The sequence below is a fragment of the Dicentrarchus labrax genome, unplaced genomic scaffold (assembly GCF_905237075.1).
Source record: "Dicentrarchus labrax unplaced genomic scaffold, dlabrax2021, whole genome shotgun sequence".
NCBI lineage: Eukaryota > Metazoa > Chordata > Actinopteri > Moronidae > Dicentrarchus > Dicentrarchus labrax.
The window spans coordinates 17,088,732-17,111,769 of record NW_026136702.1 but is presented as its reverse complement, the minus strand read 5'-3'; the positions used below and the strand labels follow the sequence as shown (position 1 = coordinate 17,111,769).

Below are 23,038 nucleotides of genomic sequence, written 5' to 3'. Positions count from 1 at the left end.
ATCATGGCATATGTGCTACCGTGACTAATTTAGTTAGTCACCTGTGATTCACTAGTACCCTGTACCTGCGGACTTTACAGTTATGTTGTAGGATATGCATCCTAGAGGAGTTGGCAAGCCAGGGCCTGCCAGCCAAGCTGCTGCTAACGTTAGCTCAGCTTGCTCCTCTCATAACTTATCCGGATGTTCCAGGTTTTAACTGGAATATTTACTTTACTGTGGCTTAAAACTGGATTAAAAAGTTGTGTGCAAAGACGATATGACACCATTGAGAGGTGACTTGTGAAACGCACGGTTACCTGAATATAATGAAGGTGTTTACTGGCTTTAAACATTGTTGGAATCATTTGGGATAATGTTTTATAGACATTTTAATGTGGAAAGGTTACCTATTATAGCTTTAATATTTTTCTATAAGTCACCTTTTAGGAAATTATGACAGGTATTTTCCACTCTATTCTGACATTTTCTAGACCAACAAACGACAAATCGATTAAAGGAGAAAATAATCTGCAGATGACCATATATTGAAAATTAAGTACAGGACTAATGGGTCTAATATAGACACCATGACAGTGCCCAAAACCTCGATGGGACAGGGGACTAGGGATGTCCAGTATCTCTCGCTCTCTGTCACGCACACACACAGAAAAACAAACACACACAGGCGTAACTCATTCACGTAAGCAGCCCATCTGTCCCCTGCGACCAGCAGCTGGTCGGTGGCACGAGTGTCCAGTGTGAACTTGACCTCTGACACCCTGCGACATCCACTGTATCTATCTACTGTATCTGTATCTGTCCTACAACCAATCTGTCTGTCCTTAACATGCAGCTACACACACACACACACACACACACACACACACACACACACACACACACACACACACACAATCACTGACATCCTCCCCTTGCCATTAGAATCATTAACTGGACACTGATTATATTAAGGCCGGACCCACAAGACTAATTTCACTAAGTGCAAAAAGCTTGTGCTGGAGGTTGGAATGTGTGTGTGTGTGTGTGTGTGTGTGTGTGTGTGTGTGTGCGTGTGCGTGTGTGTGTGCAGTATATACTGTAGCTGTCTGTCTGTCTACTTGTACAAGCTACAGTTTTGTCCTGTTAGCTTGTTTGGCTTTGCTGTGCTTCTTACTTTTTTAACCTCCCATCCAGTTCAAAGTGATTTGATGCTGATCGCATAAAATGAAGAAGACTGTTGTTCTGAGTGGATTTGCAGGAGCAGAAAAGATTGAAGAGAAATTGAATAAAGGGTGTTTGTTGTGTGTTTATGTGTTACAGCTGCACAGTTAAAAGAAAATGTTTAATCAACTTACATGGTCACTGCAGCAGGCGTTTCTGAAATCCTTCCAAACAAGATATCATGTTTTAATAGTTGCAGAAAACTTTGCTGTAGAAAAACTAAACAAGTCATTTATTATTCATTAGCACTACATCTGTTAAAGGGTTATGTAGAAGAAGCCGTTTCCAAAATGCTATGTTGCACAAGTGTTTGAACAACATGAAGTGCAGTCAGATTTAGTGAAGGTTATGCTGCCTGTGTTGTTGTATACTACTTTTATGTTGGCTGCGTGTCCACTCACTCAGTGGGTTTCCAAGAAGTGTTTTGTTCCTGGTATTCGTGTTACTGTAGCGCACATGTTGAACAAAATAACACGTATTTCGATAGCTTCTTTTTCTGGTACTGACTGTTGACTGTTTCCACTCTGCTCTTGTCTTTCCGCAGATCACCAGAAACTGGAGCGAGAGGCGAGAATCTGTCGTCTGCTGAAACATCCAAACATAGGTGAGTCATTTGAGAGCCAACAGACCAATAGATTAGTGGAACAGCAGGGAAAAGATGCGAAGGAGTAAACATTTTTACTCACTGCAACAGATTGCAGTCAGACAGATCGTGCAGCCATGTTAACACTTGTGTTTTGTTGAAATTGACTTTACTTCCTTTTTGTTTTGAGTCACACAGATCACACTGCTGTGCAAAAATAAAAACCGTAATTGGAAAAAAATATTTTTCCTTTAAACACGTATTTCCTTTTCTTTTGATCATAATAAAACCCAATATTTAGAAACGTATTGCATTGATAACCCTTCCTTTTGCTTGCACATTCGATGAAAAAGAACATTCCTTGTGCCCAAGTCCATGTTTGTCCTATGTACAAATGGTTTTAAAACTTCAATGACATAAGTCCTAATAGACTAATCTGGGTTCTAGGAAGTTTAGTGCTGCATAAAAAGTATTGTGACAAGCAAATCGCACACATAAAGCAAAAAATTCAATGTATTTAATCAACTTGGGTCTCTGACACCCCAAAGTGATGTGTTATTTTCTGTAGCTGTCTTTAGAAACATATCATCAGTTCAGTTCAAAATCATGTTTATAAGCATACCTCAGAAAATCTTAAAAAAGCCATGAAAGTGTCAAGCTGATGAAACAAAACAAACCCAACAGGAGATAAAGGTTAACTATACACACATGCAAGTGAAGGTGCTCTGATCACATTAATGAACTACAAATGTTTAATCACAAAGAAACCATTATTACCATTACAGAAAAAAACTGTTTATGAGTCAATCATGAGTCCAACATGAGGTAATGATACTGCATGAGGTGACAGGCACAGGTGCATGCAGGTGTTGGCCCCCTCACCAACACAGTCAGCAGTCACAGTAGTGGCTGTGACACACAGCTCATGGAGGCAGTGAAGGTACTTTAAAGCCATTAGTGCCTGATTGCCACAATTTGCAGCAAAAATCTCCCTCCAACTTCAGTCATAACTCAGTCATCAAACGCACAACGTGATACGCATATTTTTACAGTGTGACTCACACTTGCCGATGTCCATCATCAGTAAACCTCCATAAAAAAGGCAGTGTTCATATCTCCAGAACGTCACTGAGAATCATCACCTTTTTTAAGTTTTCTTCAGTATCAGAGTAATCCAGTGATAGCTGTCTGTACATCCATGGGTACTTTGCAAATAGGAAGTGCTAATAGCTAATTTGGCATACTTGTAATAGTGCCAATTTGCCAAAATGTACAAACACAGACAGTTGTCTCGATTTTGTTGGAGGGGTGTTCCGTAGTCTCAGATTGTGACACCCACAAGTTTTCTTTTCTTTAAATGTAATTCATCTGAAGTAAGAAGAGAGTATATCAGGCCTAATTTAAGCACTCAAGCACTTTCACCCACCTTGACACAAACAGGTTTTAATCTACCTGTGAACACCCAGTTACTCAGTCGTTGTTGTTTAAATAAAGCTATTGTGCTTTGTACAGTGATGATTCCTGGCTGCCTTTGTGTTTGTTTAACAGAGAGATAACCTTAAAACGAATTTACCAGTATCACATCAATTATGAATGATTAAAATATGGAAACCATTCTGTCAACTTTGTCATCCAAGAGCTGATTCCTGGTTGCCAACAAGCCAGGTGGCTCTTAGACTTTAGAATCCTGCTTTGGCAGCCTGGAGTGGATCATTTCAGATAGGAAGAGAAAAACTGTGCTGCTGGAGACCCCGTAACCTTGGAGGACTGTATCACTTGACCTTGTGTGTGTTTGTTATGATTGCGAATGAACATGCCGTGATACAGTTGTGCTGATTTGTGTCGATGGATGATCAATGATGGGCAATCATTCAAAGTTTACGAAATACAAAATGCAGGTCCTCAATAAAAGCTATATTTAAACAGTTGGCACAGACTGTTTTTGCAGCACAGTTCTGGGTTGTGTGTTATGTGGAAACACAAAAGTAAATTTTTAGAATCAGAAATTACCCAGCGCAAAAATTATACTGATCCTGCTTCACCACAAAATTGAAATGATCAGACATAATAATTCTGCACAATTTACACTCAAACAAACAGTGTGTCATGCATCTAGAAAGTACAGAAACAAAATGTGCTTCCCCTGGTCTAAGTGTGTTTTATTTAAGAATATGAGTCTGTACATTGTTACTGAAAATGTTGCACTTATTTATTACACGTTACTCATGATAATTAATTAGATCACTGATTACTCATCTGCAAAGTAACATGCTGGGATACTTGTTACTCAGCTCATCTCCATCAGAGGTAACTTACTTAATGCACGTACACACCTATTAAACTTCTGCACCCACATGTCACAGTGTAGAAACAGAGAACCAGACATTGTGTAATTGCTTACACTTCTTACTGAAACAGTGATCACATTACTGTAACGTGTTACTGCCAAACCCTGGTTGTAATTATCCCTGCCCCCAACACACTCACATACACACAGAGGAAATTCCTTCAAGGTGGTGGTTTATAGAGTTACCATAGAAGATCATTTAAAGTACCTAATTGACTGATTTGTAATTGAAGTCTCTCTCTCTCTCTCTCTCTCTCTCTCTCTCTCTCTCTCTCTCTCTCTCTCTCTCTCTGTGTGTTTCGTTCTCCCTTACTAGTACGACTCCATGACAGCATCTCAGAGGAAGGCTTCCATTACCTCGTCTTTGACCTGTAAGTAAATCCCATTAACACACACTCAGAGGTCACAAGTTCAGGCTGGAGTATTGCTCCAGGATGAACTGCTTCTCCTTAGTAATCCATGAGTCTATGACTGTCACCATTCACAACCAGACATTCAAATCAGTCTTGTCGAGGCTTGTATTATCAGCAACCAGTCAAGTGGCCTCTTAAAGCACCAGTTAGAGTTACACATACAGGTTACCACAGAACATGTTGGATCTAGAAGGATGCATCAACATAAATCAATATCCCTCCTCAAAAAGCTTCAGCTATCATACCACAATGGAAGTTAAGACCAAATGAGAGATCAAAATAACCAAGTTTGTTCTTTAGAAAAGCCATTGAAAGGTATTGTCACGACATCGTCTGCAGTGTGTATTTTTCCATTTGTCACAGGGATCTTCATTTGTCTCTTTGACAGAAAAGAGAAATAACCAAGTTTCTATTTTGTGTCTGCCTGCAGTGTCACTGGAGGAGAGCTGTTTGAAGACATTGTTGCCAGAGAGTATTACAGTGAGGCAGATGCCAGGTACACTATATCATCATGCTAACATGTGAACACATTATATAGTGCATGTTGTGTTAATTGTCAATTTTCCTGTGTATTAAGTTTTTAAAGGTGGCCAAAGTAAAATTTCAGTCTGCCATAAGAGTTAAGTTAAAAGCACAAAATGCTGTTTGAATCTGCATTAATGGACTTTGTGCTTTCTGGCAGTTCTCTGAGGTTGTTTTCAGTACACGATACACACTTTATTTTTGACCATGTGACTCGGGGCTTTTAAATTTAATTCCATTAATAAATAATGATAAAGCTGTCTTAAGTTTTTAAACCTTATTTTTCGGCTGTTGTCAGAAGTTGCTGTTGGGTTTTTTTTTAACCTGCGTGGATTATGCAGGCTAAACTTTCTCTAATGCTAGATTTTTGTGAGTCATTTGAGTAACACAGTAAATTAGTTTATTGACTTGAACATGATCTGCATGATCAAATAAAAACATTGGATCCAGACATGATTGCATATGCAAAACAAATCTGTTAACACATTCATAAAATAAAACTGCTCAACAACAAGGTAATGTTCCCGCATTTTCAGGCAATAATGTTGTGTAACTAAGACTTTCTTGTCTGTGCCTATAAACATTGAACTAAGAACATTTGAGTGGTGGCAGAGTCAGTCTGAGTTCATAACCCAAAGGATTATAGTGCGAATCAAGCTGATGATTCATTTTACAGACAAACTTGGCCTGTGTGTCTCCTTATTAAAGCCTGTACTGATGGAAGCCCTCCCTCTAATAAACAGGTCAAGTTGGGAGTGGAAGTTTTCTATCCAAGCAAAGCTTTTACCCTGGCCATGTAGAGGGTCTCAATGGATTTAAGAGATACCTTTAGCCAAACCTCACACCCATACAAGAGAAGGCAGCTTCAGACACTTTTTTTTTTTACACTAATGGGCATCATACACATGGTTGAACAGAGTAGAAGTATGGGTACCCAAAACTTTCATGTTTTCTCTGCCAAAGCCCAGAGAGCCACCAACTCTGACATACCATGACAACATCCTCCTTGAGCTGTTTTTCTGCATGTCCTTTTACAATGTACCAAAAAAACATCTTGTGATTGACAGAAGGAAATTGTGTGTTATTATGCCCATCAAATACATTTGGCACCAGATTAAGTGTCTCACCTTTTAGGTAGTTAAAGCCACATATAAATAACAGCTGTAAATGGTATTTACATAGTTTCTAGACTACCGCATAGACTAGCACAAAACTATTCAGGATTCTAACATTTGGTTGTCTCACTGACTGACATACATTTTGGATTAGACCAGAAAAAAACAAAGGCAGGACAGATATAAGGTGAAGAGTGTTGGAGACAGGGCATGAGAGAAGAAGTGAGGGAAAGTACAATGCTAAAGTGAATAAAGACAGCAGCGAGGTAGCCTGATGGGCACCATACTAGCTGCAAAAACAGGAAAGAGTAATGTATTGAGTCCAGATTTACCCTTATTTAGATAGAACACCAGGAGCTCTTCTTTTGATTCTGTCGTACAGAGAGAGGACACCACTCTCCCAAAATCTGTCTCTGTGCATCCTCCTGCTGCTGACCCTGACTTCACCTTTACTGATGTCAAGCTCAATTTAATTTAGAAGCAATAGCAGTAATTTTAACTGCGCATCAGACCAGCACAATTGCTGATATGTCAGCTTAGGACAAGCTTACATAAGCAACCCCCCACCGCACACACCCTGCCCGCTCCACAACCTTCCACACATTAATTTACATAAGAATGCACAAAACTTCTATTCCACATATATCCCTTATCCTCCTGTCCAACTGCATGCAGATTGCAAGTGGCGACAGTGGGATCTTTAGCAAGTGATTACAAATTGCAGGTACATTTGTGAGTCTTACAGGGCACTTGCATGAGTCAGTCATGGGTTATAAATATATCAGTTGTTTTAATTAGTGGCACGTGAGAGGAAATAATCTAAAATATCACAGCAAACACTTGTTGAAACGGGCTTCTGTTTGCAGGGATTTGGTCCCAATCAGCCACAAGAGCATTAAGGTTGGGTTAAATATGGGGATAACAGTACATATTTGATTTTTATTCTCATCACCTTACACCTGGCACATCCTGGCATGATGTTGGCGTCAATGTTCCAGAAAGCTTTGAAAAATGGTCAGACACAGTTGTAGTTGACGTTCCAGTTCATCCCTAAAGTCTTTGTTAGACCTGAGGTCAGGGCTCTGGGTGTCCACATACTTTTGGCCAGATAGTACTGTAGTGAAATCATTTTGTGGCCTATGGGAGAGCTGGCTGCTGTTGATTTGCTAGAGTTACAAGATACAGTGTGCACAGCAGTAACTTTTTACTGATCTTTTACTTGCTCCCCTCTTGAACTCTGTCATCTTTCTTTGTTTTCTTATGACTTTTACTTTTGCCTTTGGCCTGTCCCAGCATGTCTGTCTCTTCCCAGTTCATACTTTGTCTGTGTTTTCGATCTTTCTGAGCACAATTGAGCATAAGTTTATTTAGTGTTGTTGGAGTTCAGAGTCTCTTACTTACAGAAGCAAGATATGTTCATGTCTTAAAACATACAAACTTATCACATTATAGTAAGAACCTTTATCTATTATTTTGTTATAACATGAAACGTTATAATATTATACTGTTATAGCAAAAAATGTTTCACGTTGAAGTGTAAGTTACGACATTACATTTTTCACACGATAACAAGATAGATTGTTATAACTATATATATGAAAAGTTTCTTGTTATATAGTGATAAGTTCTTATGTCGTAATAACGTGAAAACTTTGACATTATAATGACACTGATCTGATTTGTCTTTTCTGGCGTGGCAGCAATATATTGCAGAACTTATTCGGTTGACCTTCAATGTTGAGTTTCACCGAACGTTGTTTTCTTCTCTGCTTCAGTCTGTACTCTATTGTCATCTAACTGTTGTGGATTGACAAATGTGTCCCTCCTCTGTTGCTCATTCTTCTCTGTCTCCTCCAGCCACTGCATCAATCAGATCCTGGAGAGCGTCAGTCACATCCACCAGCATGACATTGTGCACAGGGACCTCAAGGTGAGTTATCATATACCAGTGGTGAGTATGGGAGGACCTTTTGTACTATCTGACGTACCAGTCAGACAGAAATCTGTTTCATACAGCCCTGTGTTGTGAATGAAGATGAAAGGCATTTATGGAGATTCACAACAGGTCTAAACACACATTCGCACAGACGTATGGCTGTGACGTTAAGAGCAACTTAAGAGATGAGCGTCATCCCAGTCTATCTTCACCTGCTTTCTCTCCTCTTTATTTCTCAATTCCCATCTTCCCCTACGTCTGTACCCCCTCCCCCTTTTCCTCTCCTTCTACCCCCCCTGCACTGCTGAGGAATGACGAAAGCAGACCAGCTGCTATTAATAGCAGGTCGGTGGGTGAGATGACGGCCAGTGACGATTTCCCCCGCAGCAAGACCGCTCACCCCTACCAGAAACAAACAGCACTTTGACATCTTCAGCTGTGATATTTCATTTTAATAATATGGAGAATGAAGACAGCAAAACGAGCTGAGATTTAAACACCTGAATAATTGCACCACTTTGTTTTTTTATTGCCAATACTGAGTTCAGAGTCCTAAACTTTAATTGTTTACTTAACAAGCTGTTCCATTACTTTTTTGTGACAGAGTTATATTAAACCATTACTCTAAGTAAGTAGACAAGTATAATTGGAAAATAAATAATCTGTTTTTGTGTGAGAGTGGCGTAAATGGACTGTTGCTTTTCATTGATTTTTTAGCTTGCATATAGAGCTCAGTATCAAATAAGCTTAGAGAGGGCAGAGTTTAGGAAAGACGATAATGTTAATGGATGATGAAAGGAGAGGACAGAAATTAATTACATTAGTTGTTAATGTTCAACTCTCTTTTCATGCACTGAATGCATGGTGCATCTGTGCTGGGTTATTATTTAAAAACTAATTTAGTGTAGCAGAGTGTGTAGTATCAATCACACTCACCAAAATGTATTTTTAATTCTACTAGAGAGAAGTTTCCAAAAATACCAAATATAGGAAAATGTGTTTAATATTACATTATATTTAATATTTCCAATTGATGGAATGAAGCAGGGTAAAAAGTTTAAAAAGTTTAAACAGTTTAAACTTCATAATACTTCTCATTACATCCATTTGGCATTTAGCTTTAATGAAGAGCTGATACAGAATATATCCATTTATCTCTTTCTATTTATATGATATAAATAGTTTTTGGAGGGGCAATTTGGGGATAGCAGAAACAGAAATATATCAACTGTGTGAAACAAACATTTGCTTATTTGCTAATCCAGCAGTGGAGAAATATTATGACTTATTTGGAGTAATGTTTCTGGCCACCTATATTCACTTATTCTTTTGGTTCTGTATTTTTTTTTTTTGTCTCTACCAACTTCTTGCTCTTTAGCTGCTAAATGTTCAACTATATTCACTAGGTAGTTGCTAACTTTGTCTACCCCGCATTTGTTGCTGAGCGGGGTGTGTTCATTGGGTTTTTTGTGCTTTCTCACTGAAAACATCTGCTTGCTGCATCCAAAAACAATACTATGAGAGCGGTGAAAGTGAACCAGAGCACTCAAGTTGTGGACCAAACCGCTAATGAGCAGAAACTTGCTATAAAGCTCTGCGAGAGCTGCACATAGTTTTCTTTTCTGATTCACTCATCATTAACCGTCTCATCAAGCTGTTGTCCAGTAGCAGAAGGCAGCTCTGTTTTAGCAGAAAATCTCTAATAAACTAGCTTTACACTATCTGTATCACCAGCTGCACAACAAAGTTAGTAACTAGCTGGTGAACATAGTGGAGCATTTAGCAGCTAAACAGATTATTCTCAAGAGGCGGTTGAGACCAAATCAGAGCTAAAAGGAGAGACTTTTGGACTTAAGCAGCATTAGTTTTTCTAAAAAAGATTCTTGGTGAGACAAACCTGACCTTCAATCATCTGACAGCTAAAAGAAAGCAACATCTGAGAACTTCCCAGAGATAAAGCTGCCAAAATTGACATCTGTCGTCACAAAAATACTAGTAATGCCAACAAAGTGTGCCATGGAGAGTTGTGACATCTCACACACCCTCATCACATTTTTGCCTCCCTGTCATCTTGGGAGGGCCACTCGCTGAAGGGAAAACAAGAATTGGAGAGAAAGAGTTGAATGCTGTTGGCTGGTGGCAGGCTGGGTTGCCATGGTAACAGTAGGGTGAGGTCACCCGGCTGCTGCAGCGCCAGCGTAGGGACTCATTATGCCACCTCCCAGCTATCTGTCTCTATCTCTCTCTTTTCTTCTGTTGCTTTCACTCCAGCTCTCTGTCCGTGTGCAGTCCCCCTTTTTCTTTTTCTTTCCTATTGTTTCAATTTGACCTGATAGAGTGAGGGAAAATGATATGAGGAAGGAGAGATGGATAAATAGATAACAAGATGGAGAGAAAGCGCAAGACTGACAAATGAGAAGAAACGAGAAGAAAAGAGCTCAAAGACAAGTGTCAGACATCCATTTGTCTGTCTGCATTTGAGGTGATGAAGACAGCTAACCACTGCAAAGACTTTTGCCCATAAGACACGTACACCACATTGTTGAAGAAAAACATACATTTTCAAAACTGCTTATACTGCTTAGGGTCACAGGGGGCTGGAGCCTTTCCTAACATTTATTGGGTACCTGTCCATCAGGACTAATACTTATATAGACCTCATTTATGCCTTCTGTATCTGGATATGTGATGACTGGCTTTTGCATTTACACCTGGTATGTTCACCTGGAGAGTCGTTATCTAGATTCTGCCTTGTCAAATATGCAAATTAGGTTGGAAGAGCTGGCAAACATACAAGGCCGGAGGTCTAAGGAAGCAATGCAGGAGACTCAACGAGGCCCCTACAAGGTGCAAGGGGTCACATGATTGGTGGACAGCCAAAAGAACTTGATGATTTTTTTCTGAATAGAAGTTCGAGCTAGAGCTAGAAGTAGCTTGGCTACCACTGTCGGTCAAGTGACCCTTGTCTTGCATGTCGTCCCTCAATAGTCTCCCAAAGCAAAGCTGCCATATGGGCTCTTCTTTTTCCTCCTTTTTTCCTTCCTAGAGAAATAGATTGTCTGTGGCTCTTTGAAAGGCAGTTTGAGAGAACAGGAAGAAGTAGATTTCTTTTCTTAAAGGTCCAGTCTGTAACATTTGGCAGAAATTGTCTATAATATTCATAGTTATTCATGTTTTTTGTATAATCACCTATAAAAAATAAAAAAAAGAATTGTTGTGTTTTTGTTACCTTAGATAGAGCCGTTTTTATATACAGAGGTAGCGGGTCTTCTTCCACAGAGGCCGCCATGTTGAACACAATGTGTTTGTACAGTAGCCCAGAATGGACAAACCAAACACTGACTCTAGAGGCCGTAGTTTCTCCTGCACACTTGGAAGGCTGAGCTGTATTCATAGTTGCATCGTCCCTGCTAGACGCCACTGACTCCTACGCACTGGTCCTTTAAGAATGATGTCCAATCATAGTCCAGTTGGACTGTATTTGGGTTAGGGTTAGGGTTACATGGTTTTAGACCAGCATTAACATACAGTAATGTAAACCCTGGGCACTTTCCTTATCTCTTCAATGCTGCAGATGAATTAGAGGAATTCATGCAAAAAATGTATTTAATTAATGCTAAAAAGCTGTGCAAGAGAAGTCCTGCAAACTCAACAAAGCAAGAGCAAAAATAGCCGTTGGAGTCAAACCCAGGATGTTCTTGCTGTGAGGCGACAGTGCTAACCACTGAGCCACGATACAAAAAAACAGGTCAACCCTTTAAAAACCTAAAAGAAGTAATGTAAAACAGCTGTGGATAGCAAGAAAGCAGTTAAGACAACTGAAGCACAGTTAACATGTCCTTATCTTTGCTAAGACCTGGCTTTTTGCATGGTTATGTGATCATGAGGACTGTGTCAAAATACTGCATTAAATTCTGTGACAGATAACTGAAAAGGTCTTTCCTTTGGGTGAAGCCTTTGTTGCCTGTTTGACCAAATCATGCCTCATTACTACTGTAGATGTCATCGTGCTCCTGCAGCTCATCCAGTCATGCAGACGGATGGAACATTTCTTGAAGGAGGGTACATGGTTATTTCGTTTGCCCTTAATTAAATGTTTTTTTTCCCCCTTGTTGCTCATAACCGCAATTAATTTTGTGGCATGCAAAAGTCCAGTTTATTCAAGGATACATTTAAGTAAATTGGTACACTTCCTTTATAAAGCAGCTTTCAAAATCATCGTATCGTCTGACTAGGAGAAGGCAGTTCCATTGGGCCACAACTGCAAAGGCTCGGTCACCTTTGTTTTTAAGCCTATATTCTGGCACTGCCAGAAGGCCTTGGTAAGTAGACCTCAGGGATCTTACCGAGGTCAGGGGACACAATAATTGAGAAATATAAAGTGGGGCCAGGCTTTATAGGTGATTAAAAGACTTTTAAAATAAATTCTACGTTCAGTAAAGGTAACCAGTGGTTGGTAGGTTGGCCAAGACTGGTGTCATGTGTGACCTATGAGACGTGTTAGTGAAAGTGAAAGTCTAGCGACCACAGGGAGGAAACAAAAATAACTTTTTTCCAGGTCTTAAAAGGAAAATGCGCCTTTTGATTTTAGCAATGTTTCTTAATTGGAAGAAACATGATTAGACCTCTTTATTATCTGCCATTTGGAGTTCATAAGTTGGTCAAAGAAAACTTCTAGGTTCTTTGAGGCTCGCTTAACATTTGCTGCTAGAGGACCAATACACTGCAGTTTTTGTTTGGAAATGCTCTCGGGGGGGTTGATGAGGACTTGTGTTATGTCAGAGTTAACAGTTTGTTTGTGTGTGTTGCAGCCAGAGAACCTGCTCCTGGCCAGTAAGATGAAGGGAGCAGCTGTGAAGCTTGCAGACTTTGGTCTAGCCATTGAGGTGCAGGGGGACCAACAGGCATGGTTTGGTAAGAAATAAGATTCTAACCAACATTAACCTTATTCTCTTCATTTATCCAGTGTTCACTTTCAGTAGTAGTACAGAATATGTATAAAATAATAAAATATAATAAATAGGTTTGTACCAAATTGTTGTATCTATTTAAAACTTTTTTTTAAAGAAGCCGAACAAGGGGAAGATGAAGGAGCATAAAGAGAAGGAGAAATGTTGAGATAATGCCATTGTCCTCATTTGTCCAAAACACACATGCACCTGAAAAAGCTTTTGTAATGCTTGATACAGGGATCAGAAAGGCTTATGAACCCATAGTCCTACTCAAATCATGCAGTCATCAGAAAGAATACTGTATATTATTATAATGCTTGTATGGAGTTTCAGACAAATTTCACACAATTATAATTTTTCGCAGGTTTTGCAGGAACTCCAGGATATCTGTCCCCAGAGGTGTTGAGAAAGGACCCGTACGGAAAGCCAGTGGACATATGGGCATGTGGTCAGTTAGTCAGTTTTCACCTTTTCTCTCTGTTTGTTCATATGCTCACAAATATTCATTTGGAAATATATGCCTCTGAAGCTACATTTTTGTATATACCAGTCCCTCCAGAAAAACGTGATTATGCGATCGCATAATTCAATGCATAATCAGCCAAAGTCCGCATATTTATGCAGGGGCCGCATTTTTTCAAATACGCCGCACTTTCGCCACATAAATTGCCGATTTCCGCGCAAAATATGCAGGGCTTGCATTATCTCATAATCCCTCGCATTTTCATTGCAAAAAAGTCACATATATCTTTGCAGAAAGTTGAAAAATGTTGCGTTTACTTCACACAAGAGCAGCCATTTTCCTCTGTTGCCATAGGAACGTTATGAAGTGACGTAATTACACGACGTGGACGTCATCGAAAAGCTGCAAACCCCGCGATGGATGGACGTTGAGGGAGAGGGGATGGAGGATGAGAATGCGAATGATTGGCCAGTTTTAGAGGCTACACAGTTATAGTTTTCCTTTTCACAGTGGAATGTTGTCGTTTCTTTCAGGAGTTGATGCAACTTTACAGTTGTAAGATTGCACTTTTTTGTTACCAGTGGGTTAAATCATACTCGTTTCAAAAAGCTTACAGTTGTAAGTATATTAGTAGTATGTAAATTTACGTTACAGTAAGAGAGCACTTTGTGCATTGGAAGCACCTATTTTAACAGAAGATGTCTGTTTTGTATAGCTACCACTGTCACTTTTTTTTCTCTTTTTCATCAAACCGCAATTTTTGCAAGTTCCACAATTTCATCGCATAAAATTGCATAAATATCCCGCATTTTTTAAGAAAACATGCCGCATAATCAAGGATTTTTGCCTGCAACAATCACAAAAAAACTCCGCATTTTTCTGGAAGGACTGATATACAGTATGCAGTAAGTTGATACAGATTTTGTCTGTGTGCCAGGTGTGATCCTGTACATCTTGTTGGTGGGCTACCCTCCCTTTTGGGATGAGGATCAACACAAACTGTACCAACAAATCAAGGCCGGTGCATATGACGTGAGTGCTTCTATCTCATATTCTTAGTTCTTCTACATCTGTGTGTGTGAGCTATCTATGTATGTTGTTTGTGTGCAGAAGTTCAGTGTAATTTGCTTGGAAACATTTAACATGGCTTGACCATGATATAGAATAAATCTTAACAGTTACATTGTGCAACGCTAATGCCAAGCAAGCTTACCATGCCTTGGTAAGTGGACTGAGAATATATCTGACTGCATGCTTATTTACTAGTCAACTACATGAACTAGACAAAACTGTTTGTTATTGTTCACACTTCTCTGGGAGTAACACCCACAGTCTCTGCCTTGGGTGTGCAGTGTTGTTGTCATGGCAGGGGTTGCAGGCATCAAGCTTCACTCTTTAAACCCTTAGGGCCTTGTCTGATGAATTATGTTTAATGTATTGTAATTCTAGCTCTGTAACTCTGTTAGACTGCCACATCAGATGCTGAACACCCAGTATTTTCAAATATATATATATATATATATATGAAGTTGATGAGGCGAAAGTGTAGGCACGTTTATTAGCTTATTTACACATTCAGCAAACACATAGCAACATTGACATTGATGTGGAGTCACCTGACAATTAGAAGTCTAATATTCACCCTTCCTTTTAGCTCTGTTTTAGGTCTCCACCAACTGCTGAGGAATATATTTTGGCTATATAGTTATTAAAAGCTCCACTATGTTCAACTGCCAGTCCCTGACTTTGTCTGTCTGACATTTGGTGCTGAGCAGATATTATACATAGAGTTTTCTGCTGAAAACTGCTGCCTGCTGCGGCTGAAAAAAAATGCTGATGAAGGCAGTGAGAGTGAACTGCAGAAGTAAAGTTTCAGGCCTTAAAACCCCCCAAAAAAGAGGTGAAAGAGACTATAGTGAGGTCCAGAGTCCAGTGAGGGTTTTTCGCTACAAGCAACCCCTGTTACATTAAACAGTGAGGTGTTGGAATTACCTGTAACCTACCTCACATAGTAAATTCAGTAAAATATTTATACTATCAAACAGAAATTACTTTTGTCATACTTCAATTAATTCTAGCCATTTCTTATTTTCCACACTCCTGATCGATGTTAAGCTGCCGTCAACAAAACCATACACTTCCTAATTTTTTTTTCCCACATTAAAATCTGCCCTGTAAAAGAAGGGCTGCAAGACTGTAGGGTAGCTAAAGTTTATTTGGTGAAAAGGGCAAAGTGAAACATCTGACGTGACTCCTGCTGTACTGGGAAATTAGAAATAAAGGCCTGTTTCCCTCTGCCACAGAGGTAAATTAAAGCCACTATTTGAGAATTTATTTTGATCCATTATAAATATAGATTAGTGCAGCTTTAATAAGTGCCCTTCTTTTATGGAGCTCATATTTGCGGGCTTGTCCCATTTTGGCCGACTGAGTGTGTATTCTTTCAGCGGATGAAGATGAGAGTTAAGGTCCGTAGAGTCTGTTAGAAAGCTCCATCTGTGTTCATGAAACTTGAATTCTAATACATAATCTTATCATAATTTATGTGAATTATAAAAACAAGCACAGAGCCTGGAGATGAGCCCTACAGGACACCTTCAGTTCAAGTCTCGTCAAATAACACACTCTGAATGCTGTTGTGCAAGTAATTTAGAAATTTAATTTTAGTTTTTAATTGCTTGCTACTTGTTATTGCATGATTTTCCTCTTGCTGTAGAAAAAAGCGATACACTATGAAAGAGCAATAGGCTTATTTATCAGATCTTGTCATCGTCCTCTGGGACATAGGAATTTATTACCCGTATTAATTTCCATAATTGGAAGCAACCACATCTAATAAATGTGCATAATATGAGCATTGATACGAAGTGACTGTGACAAGCACTTGTAATAATCTGCACTATCCTGCAGATACCTAGAATTTCATTTATTTTCTTTCTGTGAGTAATTGAATACTGCCACTTTAATGTTCGAAGTAAATGTGTCTTGACAACTTACTTTAATTTTTAGTAGTAAACTTGTTTGCAGGAGAGAAGAAAGAAGAAACTACGCTAACTTTGAAAACTCTACCTGTCACTACTGAAGAACTTTGAGCATTGTTTTACTCACCACAGTTACAAAGTTGCTCAGCTTTTTCCTTTTTTCAAATTGTGTCATACTATTGAAATGATTGAATTATGATAAAAAATAAAGTACTTTTTAGCACAACATGAGCTGCAGTTTCCATTGAGCTGCAATTGCAGTCTGCATGTATTCAGCGTCTAGTTTACCAATTTTTTAAAAACTTCGTAAGTGCATTAGGAACCATTAAATATGTGAAGCAAAAAGGAGACGAAGTGATATAACAGACAAATCAAAGATGCAGAAAAACTATTTATAAGGGATTCACGATGGAGAGCATGATAGAGAGCGGCAGTGCCAGTTGGTTTCTGCCTGTAGTGGTTTTGCAGTTCATTAATGGCTCAAATTCAAGTTTAATGAACACAAACCCAAACTCCCCATTCACTATGCATTGTGTTACAGTAATCAGATATTGTGTTGATAAATAAAAAAACAAATTGCTTTATTATTGTCTCTAATAATACATTTTGTGTTATCTACAAGTCTATATGTAATGCATGTTTCTTTTCATCAGTACAACCTTCTTTGTAGCCTGTGTAAATCCTTTTTGGACTATGTTTATATTTGGTCTTCAAATGCAGAGAGTTTTCCCTGTAAAACTGACAGTCACAAATTGGGGGAAATTCAGCGGAATACATAACATATTAACAAGTTAAGATGAAACCCAGACTGCGACTCCAGCCTGTTGCATCTGTTTCATAAATGCATATTTGGGGTATAATGCGTCACATCTGCAGCTGAAAAACAGCACAAAATCCTTACTAACTCAAACTGGTCCAGACACATTTGCCTTCTGCCTTCAAGGAGATGTTATCGCAACTGTTTTTTTTGTTAAATTAATTTAGAAGTATATATGAGTGCATATGCAAGTGTTAAGCCAGTTGTTATGTGATGAAATATTCAATGAAAGATTAATAACGGTGATACACATTCTTAGGATGTATTCCTCTTTATCTCCCTTTTTCAGTTTCCTTCTCCAGAGTGGGACACAGTGACCCCTGAGGCCAAGAATCTGATCAATCAGATGTTAACCATTAACCCTGCCAAAAGGATCACTGCCGACCAGGCCATCAAGCATCCCTGGGTCTGCGTAAGTAACATTTATCGTCTTCTTTGGTTTCCATCTGAAAATAAATCTTTCTGGCATGTTAAAATACTTGATGTCACAATTTTACTCTTTCTACCTTATTAAGCAGTCATGGACTCAATTTAAGAATACCTTTGCAGGACAACATTATTGAGAGCTCAGTGAAACTAACCTATTCAAAGCTCTCAGTTCATTTGTTTCTCACTTTCTCAAGACTACATATAAGAGCTTTAGACAGCACTAAATGTATAAGAGAGCACCATGACCACAGAAATATGTTGCTGATGATATCCTCAATGTTACTATAAAAGTGGGTATAAAAGCTGGCTCATGAAATTATGGTTTATATTATGGTCATAAATACTACAGTACCCATGAGCGTTTTGGTCGATTGAAACCACTGGAATAAATCAGAGCTGTAGGGAATTTAAAGTGGTTAATTGTTGCAATTGTAAACAAAGAATGACACCATAGATGTCAAACTTATCCCAAATTGTGATTAGATGTTCCTTACCAAAATGCACTGCAATGCATTCAGGCAGGCCACGAAGTCAAGCTCAGCTCACAATCCCAGCTACATCAGCTCATCGCAGGTGATCGTAAACACAAGTATCCAATTTGCAAATATCATTCAGGGCGCCTTATTTAAGCTGCTTTAGCCTGCCTAACCTGACTGCTTCCTCTGCAAACTGCAGGTATCCATATCAGCAGTACCAGCTGCAGTTGCTAAATGCTAACATTGAAGGTCCCACTGGTGAAAAGTGCAAAAAAGCAACAAAAATTATTATTTAAATTAGGTGGTCATGGTATAGACACAAGTATATTCTACTTGGAGGCATCCTAAAAAAGAAAATATTGCACTTGGTTGAAGCAACAGGACCCAGAGTTATCTATAATGTTGTTTTCTCTTCCCTGCATACAGCAACGGTCCACTGTGGCCTCAATGATGCACCGCCAAGAGACTGTGGAGTGTCTGCGCAAGTTCAACGCCAGGAGAAAACTTAAAGTGAGCATGGACACAGTCACACACAAACACACACACACACATACACACACGCACACACGTAACATTAATTCATAATGTTAATTTTTGTGTCTCTCTAGGGAGCTATCCTCACAACGATGCTGGTGTCCAGGAACTTTTCAGGTGAGCTTTGGCAGTGATACCAATCACACATCAAGACAATGATTTGATTTGGCCCATAAACTTCAAATGGGGCCCAGTGCTGTTGATAATACATACTTGAATGAAGCCATATGAAGAAGCACCGGGATTTAGAGAAACAGTGCAGTTTTGTGATTAAAAAAACAATTCTGAGTTGTTACAATGTCTAATAATAATGAAATTTCAGTTTTAAGTTGTTGACACTTTATACGTGACCACTTTTTTCCTGATGTGATATCTAATATAGGCCAAATGATGCTACTTTACTTCCTGTCTGCGATCTATTTTTTCTTTGCTCGAATCTAGTTCTCTAAATCGCACATTTTTATTCTTGTTCACATTTGCTTGTCAGCTTTGTCGACAGTTTTGATTTAGCACTTCAGAGGTTTGGCTTGGATTTCCTCCTCGTAAGCAGTTTGATCACAGAACCCATAGAGCACTTTTGATTAAACATCCAATTTGTGGGCAAGCCTATGGCTGAGCAAGCTAATGCATTAAGGCTGTTGGCCTTCTGTTTATATGACTTCATGTAAGTAAAGCAGCTCCTGTGGATTACAGCAAACTACTTTCTACTGGTCAAGATTGATCTGAAGAAAGCATGTGTGCCAGACCTCTAAATTGCTTTATACATAACTGTAGACATATTTATCAAATTAATGTCCATGGGAATAAGAATAATAATTCCAGGGCGCAGGTATTTTGGTGCTGCGAAGATTTCCTGTCTGCTGCTTCACTTCATCCTGATAAAAAAAGGAGTTAGGTATCAGAGAAACACACTTTCTGGAAACCCGTGTTTTGTCATTCTTGTCTAATACTCTGAAGTTGATTAAACTTGAAGAAATCTAGACAGTTAAAAGGCTGTCAGGCTTTAGCGCGGCTCTTGTCCCACCTGTGCCTCCACATTGAATCCCTCTCTGTCCAATAGTGGGACGGCAGCATACCAGCCCTGCCGCTACTACCAGCACGGCCTCAATGGCACAGGAAGGTACGTCTGCTCGAGGGGGTGTTGGAGTCGGGCACTGCCAACTTCGTACTCAGGCTATTGGCATGTAGCCTGGGCTGCTTGAACCCCTCCACCTGCTGCCTGCTGCTACCGCACACTGATGGACCACTTTTGAATGGTCTTCATTGCACTGGGGCATCTTACACACACACCAACACACAAACATGTAAATGGAAACCACAAATGAAACTCAGCTCTTGACCTTTCAGTGCTGCTGCGTGTGCCGATGCTCTAACGAACAGAGCTCCTGTCCAGGACTGGCTATTTAATTTCCTGTGTCGAACACAACAGCCATTTAACTGACACCCAGCATGACCCTCTGACCTCCTTCCAACTACCGCAGCTGCCACCTAACAGAGCTGTTTACACATCTCTGCATTAACTCAACCGATGTAGGCTGCATATATTCTTCTCTGCAGCATAATCACTTAAATCTTTCATGTCACAAATATAAATAGACACGCCAGCATTCAACGTCCACAACAATCCCCGTTTTGCCTCCTTTGAATTGGTTTGTATTCACAGTAGTCGGCTGATGCCCAGTCGATGCCTGTCTGTCCTCGCTGCAACCTTCCCTCCGCATGGCTCTGGCCCTAACAGCCAGCCAAGCATGTCGTGTATGAGCGCACAGTACAGTACAGTATGCCAACCTGCATGGGAAGCTGCATAAACAGAATGCACAGTGTCGTGTATTATCTATATTTCTTTATCTTCTCTCTCCTGCCTGCTCCGTTGTTTTTGTGTGAACAGACAAAACCACAAGAAACCTGAAGGCGTCAGTATGCTTCAAACTAAAAGTAGAAATAAACAGAATTTTTATCATTTTCTGAATGCTTTTATTAACTTGATTATGAGACCAATGTATTTTTTGCTGGTGGCCTTCATAGGGTCATCATCATACAACACATTGAAATATTTTTATATATAGACAGTTTATACAAGTTCCACACTTAATGTTTCTTTGAATGTCTATCCAATTTAATTCAATACATTATTCATCCCTCAAGGGACAAGTTAAGGCAAGTGAGTGTGCAAACATAGGTATACATAGATAATTCATTTACACACATAAAAAACTGATCTAAAAATACAAATATGATATATGTTAGAACACATATGCAAGGAATAAGATAAGTGAAAAGTGCAGGTGTATTAATAGTCTATACAAAAAGTAAACTGACCTTACTGTGACTAGTTTCTAGTGGCGTTTGGAATAAAACCAAACTTCCTTCTACTTGTTTTACATACAGGCAATCTAAAACACATTCCTGATAGCAACAGCTTAAAGTCGTCAAAGAGGACATGTGTGGGGTTGTTGATAATCTTTTTTGTTCAGTATGAAGCTGTACAAGGGATCTTTGTGTTTATCAATAATCTTAGAGCTGACGTTAAGAACACCTTGCAGTCGGTTCTTGTTCTTTTGACAAAGCAATGTAAATCACCAAATGAAATGGTTAAAACAAGTTTATGCTTATGCTTCTGAGTGTCCATACATGTGCTTCTTTATCGCCATTTGTATGATTCATCGCGTGTCGTTCCTCTTTATGACAAAAAGCTTTTAGCAGTTGCTATGAAGCATACTGAACCCTTTACAGATCAGTCACATGACAAGGCGAGCCGCTTGCCTTTCATACAGGAATTATGTTTTGATCAACAAGTAGATGCCGATAAGTTGTTAATAAAGGATTTGTCTGTATGCTTCATTATGATTGTTAAATTTCTTCACTTACTGAATAAGATTGTTACACACAATGTAGAAGTAAAGAATTGGGTTTTGATGTACTGAACTTAAAGGTTTCTGCCCAGTCTCATGAATGTTGGAAATGCACTCCTCAGCACTTTCTAAGATAAAGACTTTGAAGTGGATGCTGCATGCCAGACATGTTTATAACCCACTGTCATCGCATGAACCCACCACCTCCTGTGAAAATGATTAAAGAATGCCTTTTGACATACAGTACAGCCTGACAGGTGTTTGTGCCTGCAGTTTTCAGTTCAGATGTATGTAAAGATGCAGATATTAAATACATTACTGTTTTCTTGCCTTCTTCATTGCCCTCCTTCCTACTTTATAAATGGAAGGTAAGGGAGGATCATTGGAACATGACTAACACAAATATGAGTGTTTATACACTAAGACTGTGTGTGTGTTTAACTGTGTTTGTGTGCATGTATGTGGACATTTTTATTGAGTTTCCTGTTAGCTGTGTGTTTTGGTGTCATTTCTATCTGTGTGGTCAGGTCTTCAGATGCATGCCTAGATGTTATGTCACTGTGGCTAGAAGGCTAACAGACAGTTTCACTTAACATGAACTGGTTGGAAAACAGTAGGTGGTGTTTAACCACCTGCAGGGACAGTCAACTATGGGAAATGTCAAAAGTTAGAATTTTTGTCTTCTTTTTTCTACTCGGCACTTTTCACAAAATCGTTCCAGTATTTAGATGATAATTGTGAAAAGTAACAGCGTGCACAGCTCCAAAACTATAACAGTGTATTGGGTGCACGATTGTAATAAGGGACTCGTCAAACAGAATCCTGGCACTAAGAGATAAATATCTTCTTGTTTATTGAGGGAGAAAAAAACCCAGACAGCATGACGCTTACACTGACAATGGCTTAGAGCTTGAACATGTTAGTTTTTGGCTCTTATTTTGTCCTCAATAAACAAGAAGAGTGCCTGGATCCTTTTTGTTTTGTCAGTGTTACATTTTCCTTGGTAATATCAATTGATTATAGCAAGGAACTCAGAACATCAGGTTGTTTTAGCACCTTGTGGATTCAGAAACTCATTCACTCATTCAGTTCAGTCATTTAGTTAATTCATTCATCCATTCATATTTGCTCCCTGGAGGCCTTCAGGAGGAACACTGAACCAGGATCAATTCATCACTTACAGTATTAGTTGTACTGCTTAACTGTGTTGTGCACTAAATGACACCATGCTGAAACTTATTTTAGTGTCAATTTTTTTGTTTTACCTGCTTTTAATTGTATATTATTTTAACTATCACATAATTTTACCTTACTATCTCTATAGTTTTTACTTAATATCAAAGTCAAACATTTGATCCTGTACTTAACATTTTTGATTTGATCATGTCAGCTTTTTTCTTTTCATGGTGGAAATG

General features: G+C 39.1%; 1 protein-coding gene across 20 annotated transcripts in view; it reads left to right on the top strand.

Moving 5' to 3' along the window:
• Positions 1-23,038, top strand: part of LOC127351673 (calcium/calmodulin-dependent protein kinase type II subunit gamma) — a 70,996-nt gene that overhangs the window by 28,338 nt on the left and 19,620 nt on the right. For 14 of the 20 annotated variants that reach the window (XM_051379574.1, XM_051379565.1, XM_051379496.1 and 11 more), the window contains exons 3-13: positions 1,748-1,807; positions 4,450-4,504; positions 4,977-5,042; positions 8,041-8,113; positions 12,931-13,033; positions 13,436-13,519; positions 14,472-14,566; positions 17,622-17,744; positions 18,664-18,747; positions 18,846-18,888; positions 19,832-19,891. In XM_051379574.1, the coding sequence (XP_051235534.1) occupies positions 1,748-1,807; positions 4,450-4,504; positions 4,977-5,042; positions 8,041-8,113; positions 12,931-13,033; positions 13,436-13,519; positions 14,472-14,566; positions 17,622-17,744; positions 18,664-18,747; positions 18,846-18,888; positions 19,832-19,891 (846 nt within the window). The remainder of the gene's footprint in view (positions 1-1,747; positions 1,808-4,449; positions 4,505-4,976; positions 5,043-8,040; positions 8,114-12,930; positions 13,034-13,435; positions 13,520-14,471; positions 14,567-17,621; positions 17,745-18,663; positions 18,748-18,845; positions 18,889-19,831; positions 19,892-23,038) is intronic. The other 6 variants (XM_051379597.1, XM_051379528.1, XM_051379618.1 and 3 more) reach the window with 1 other exon arrangement.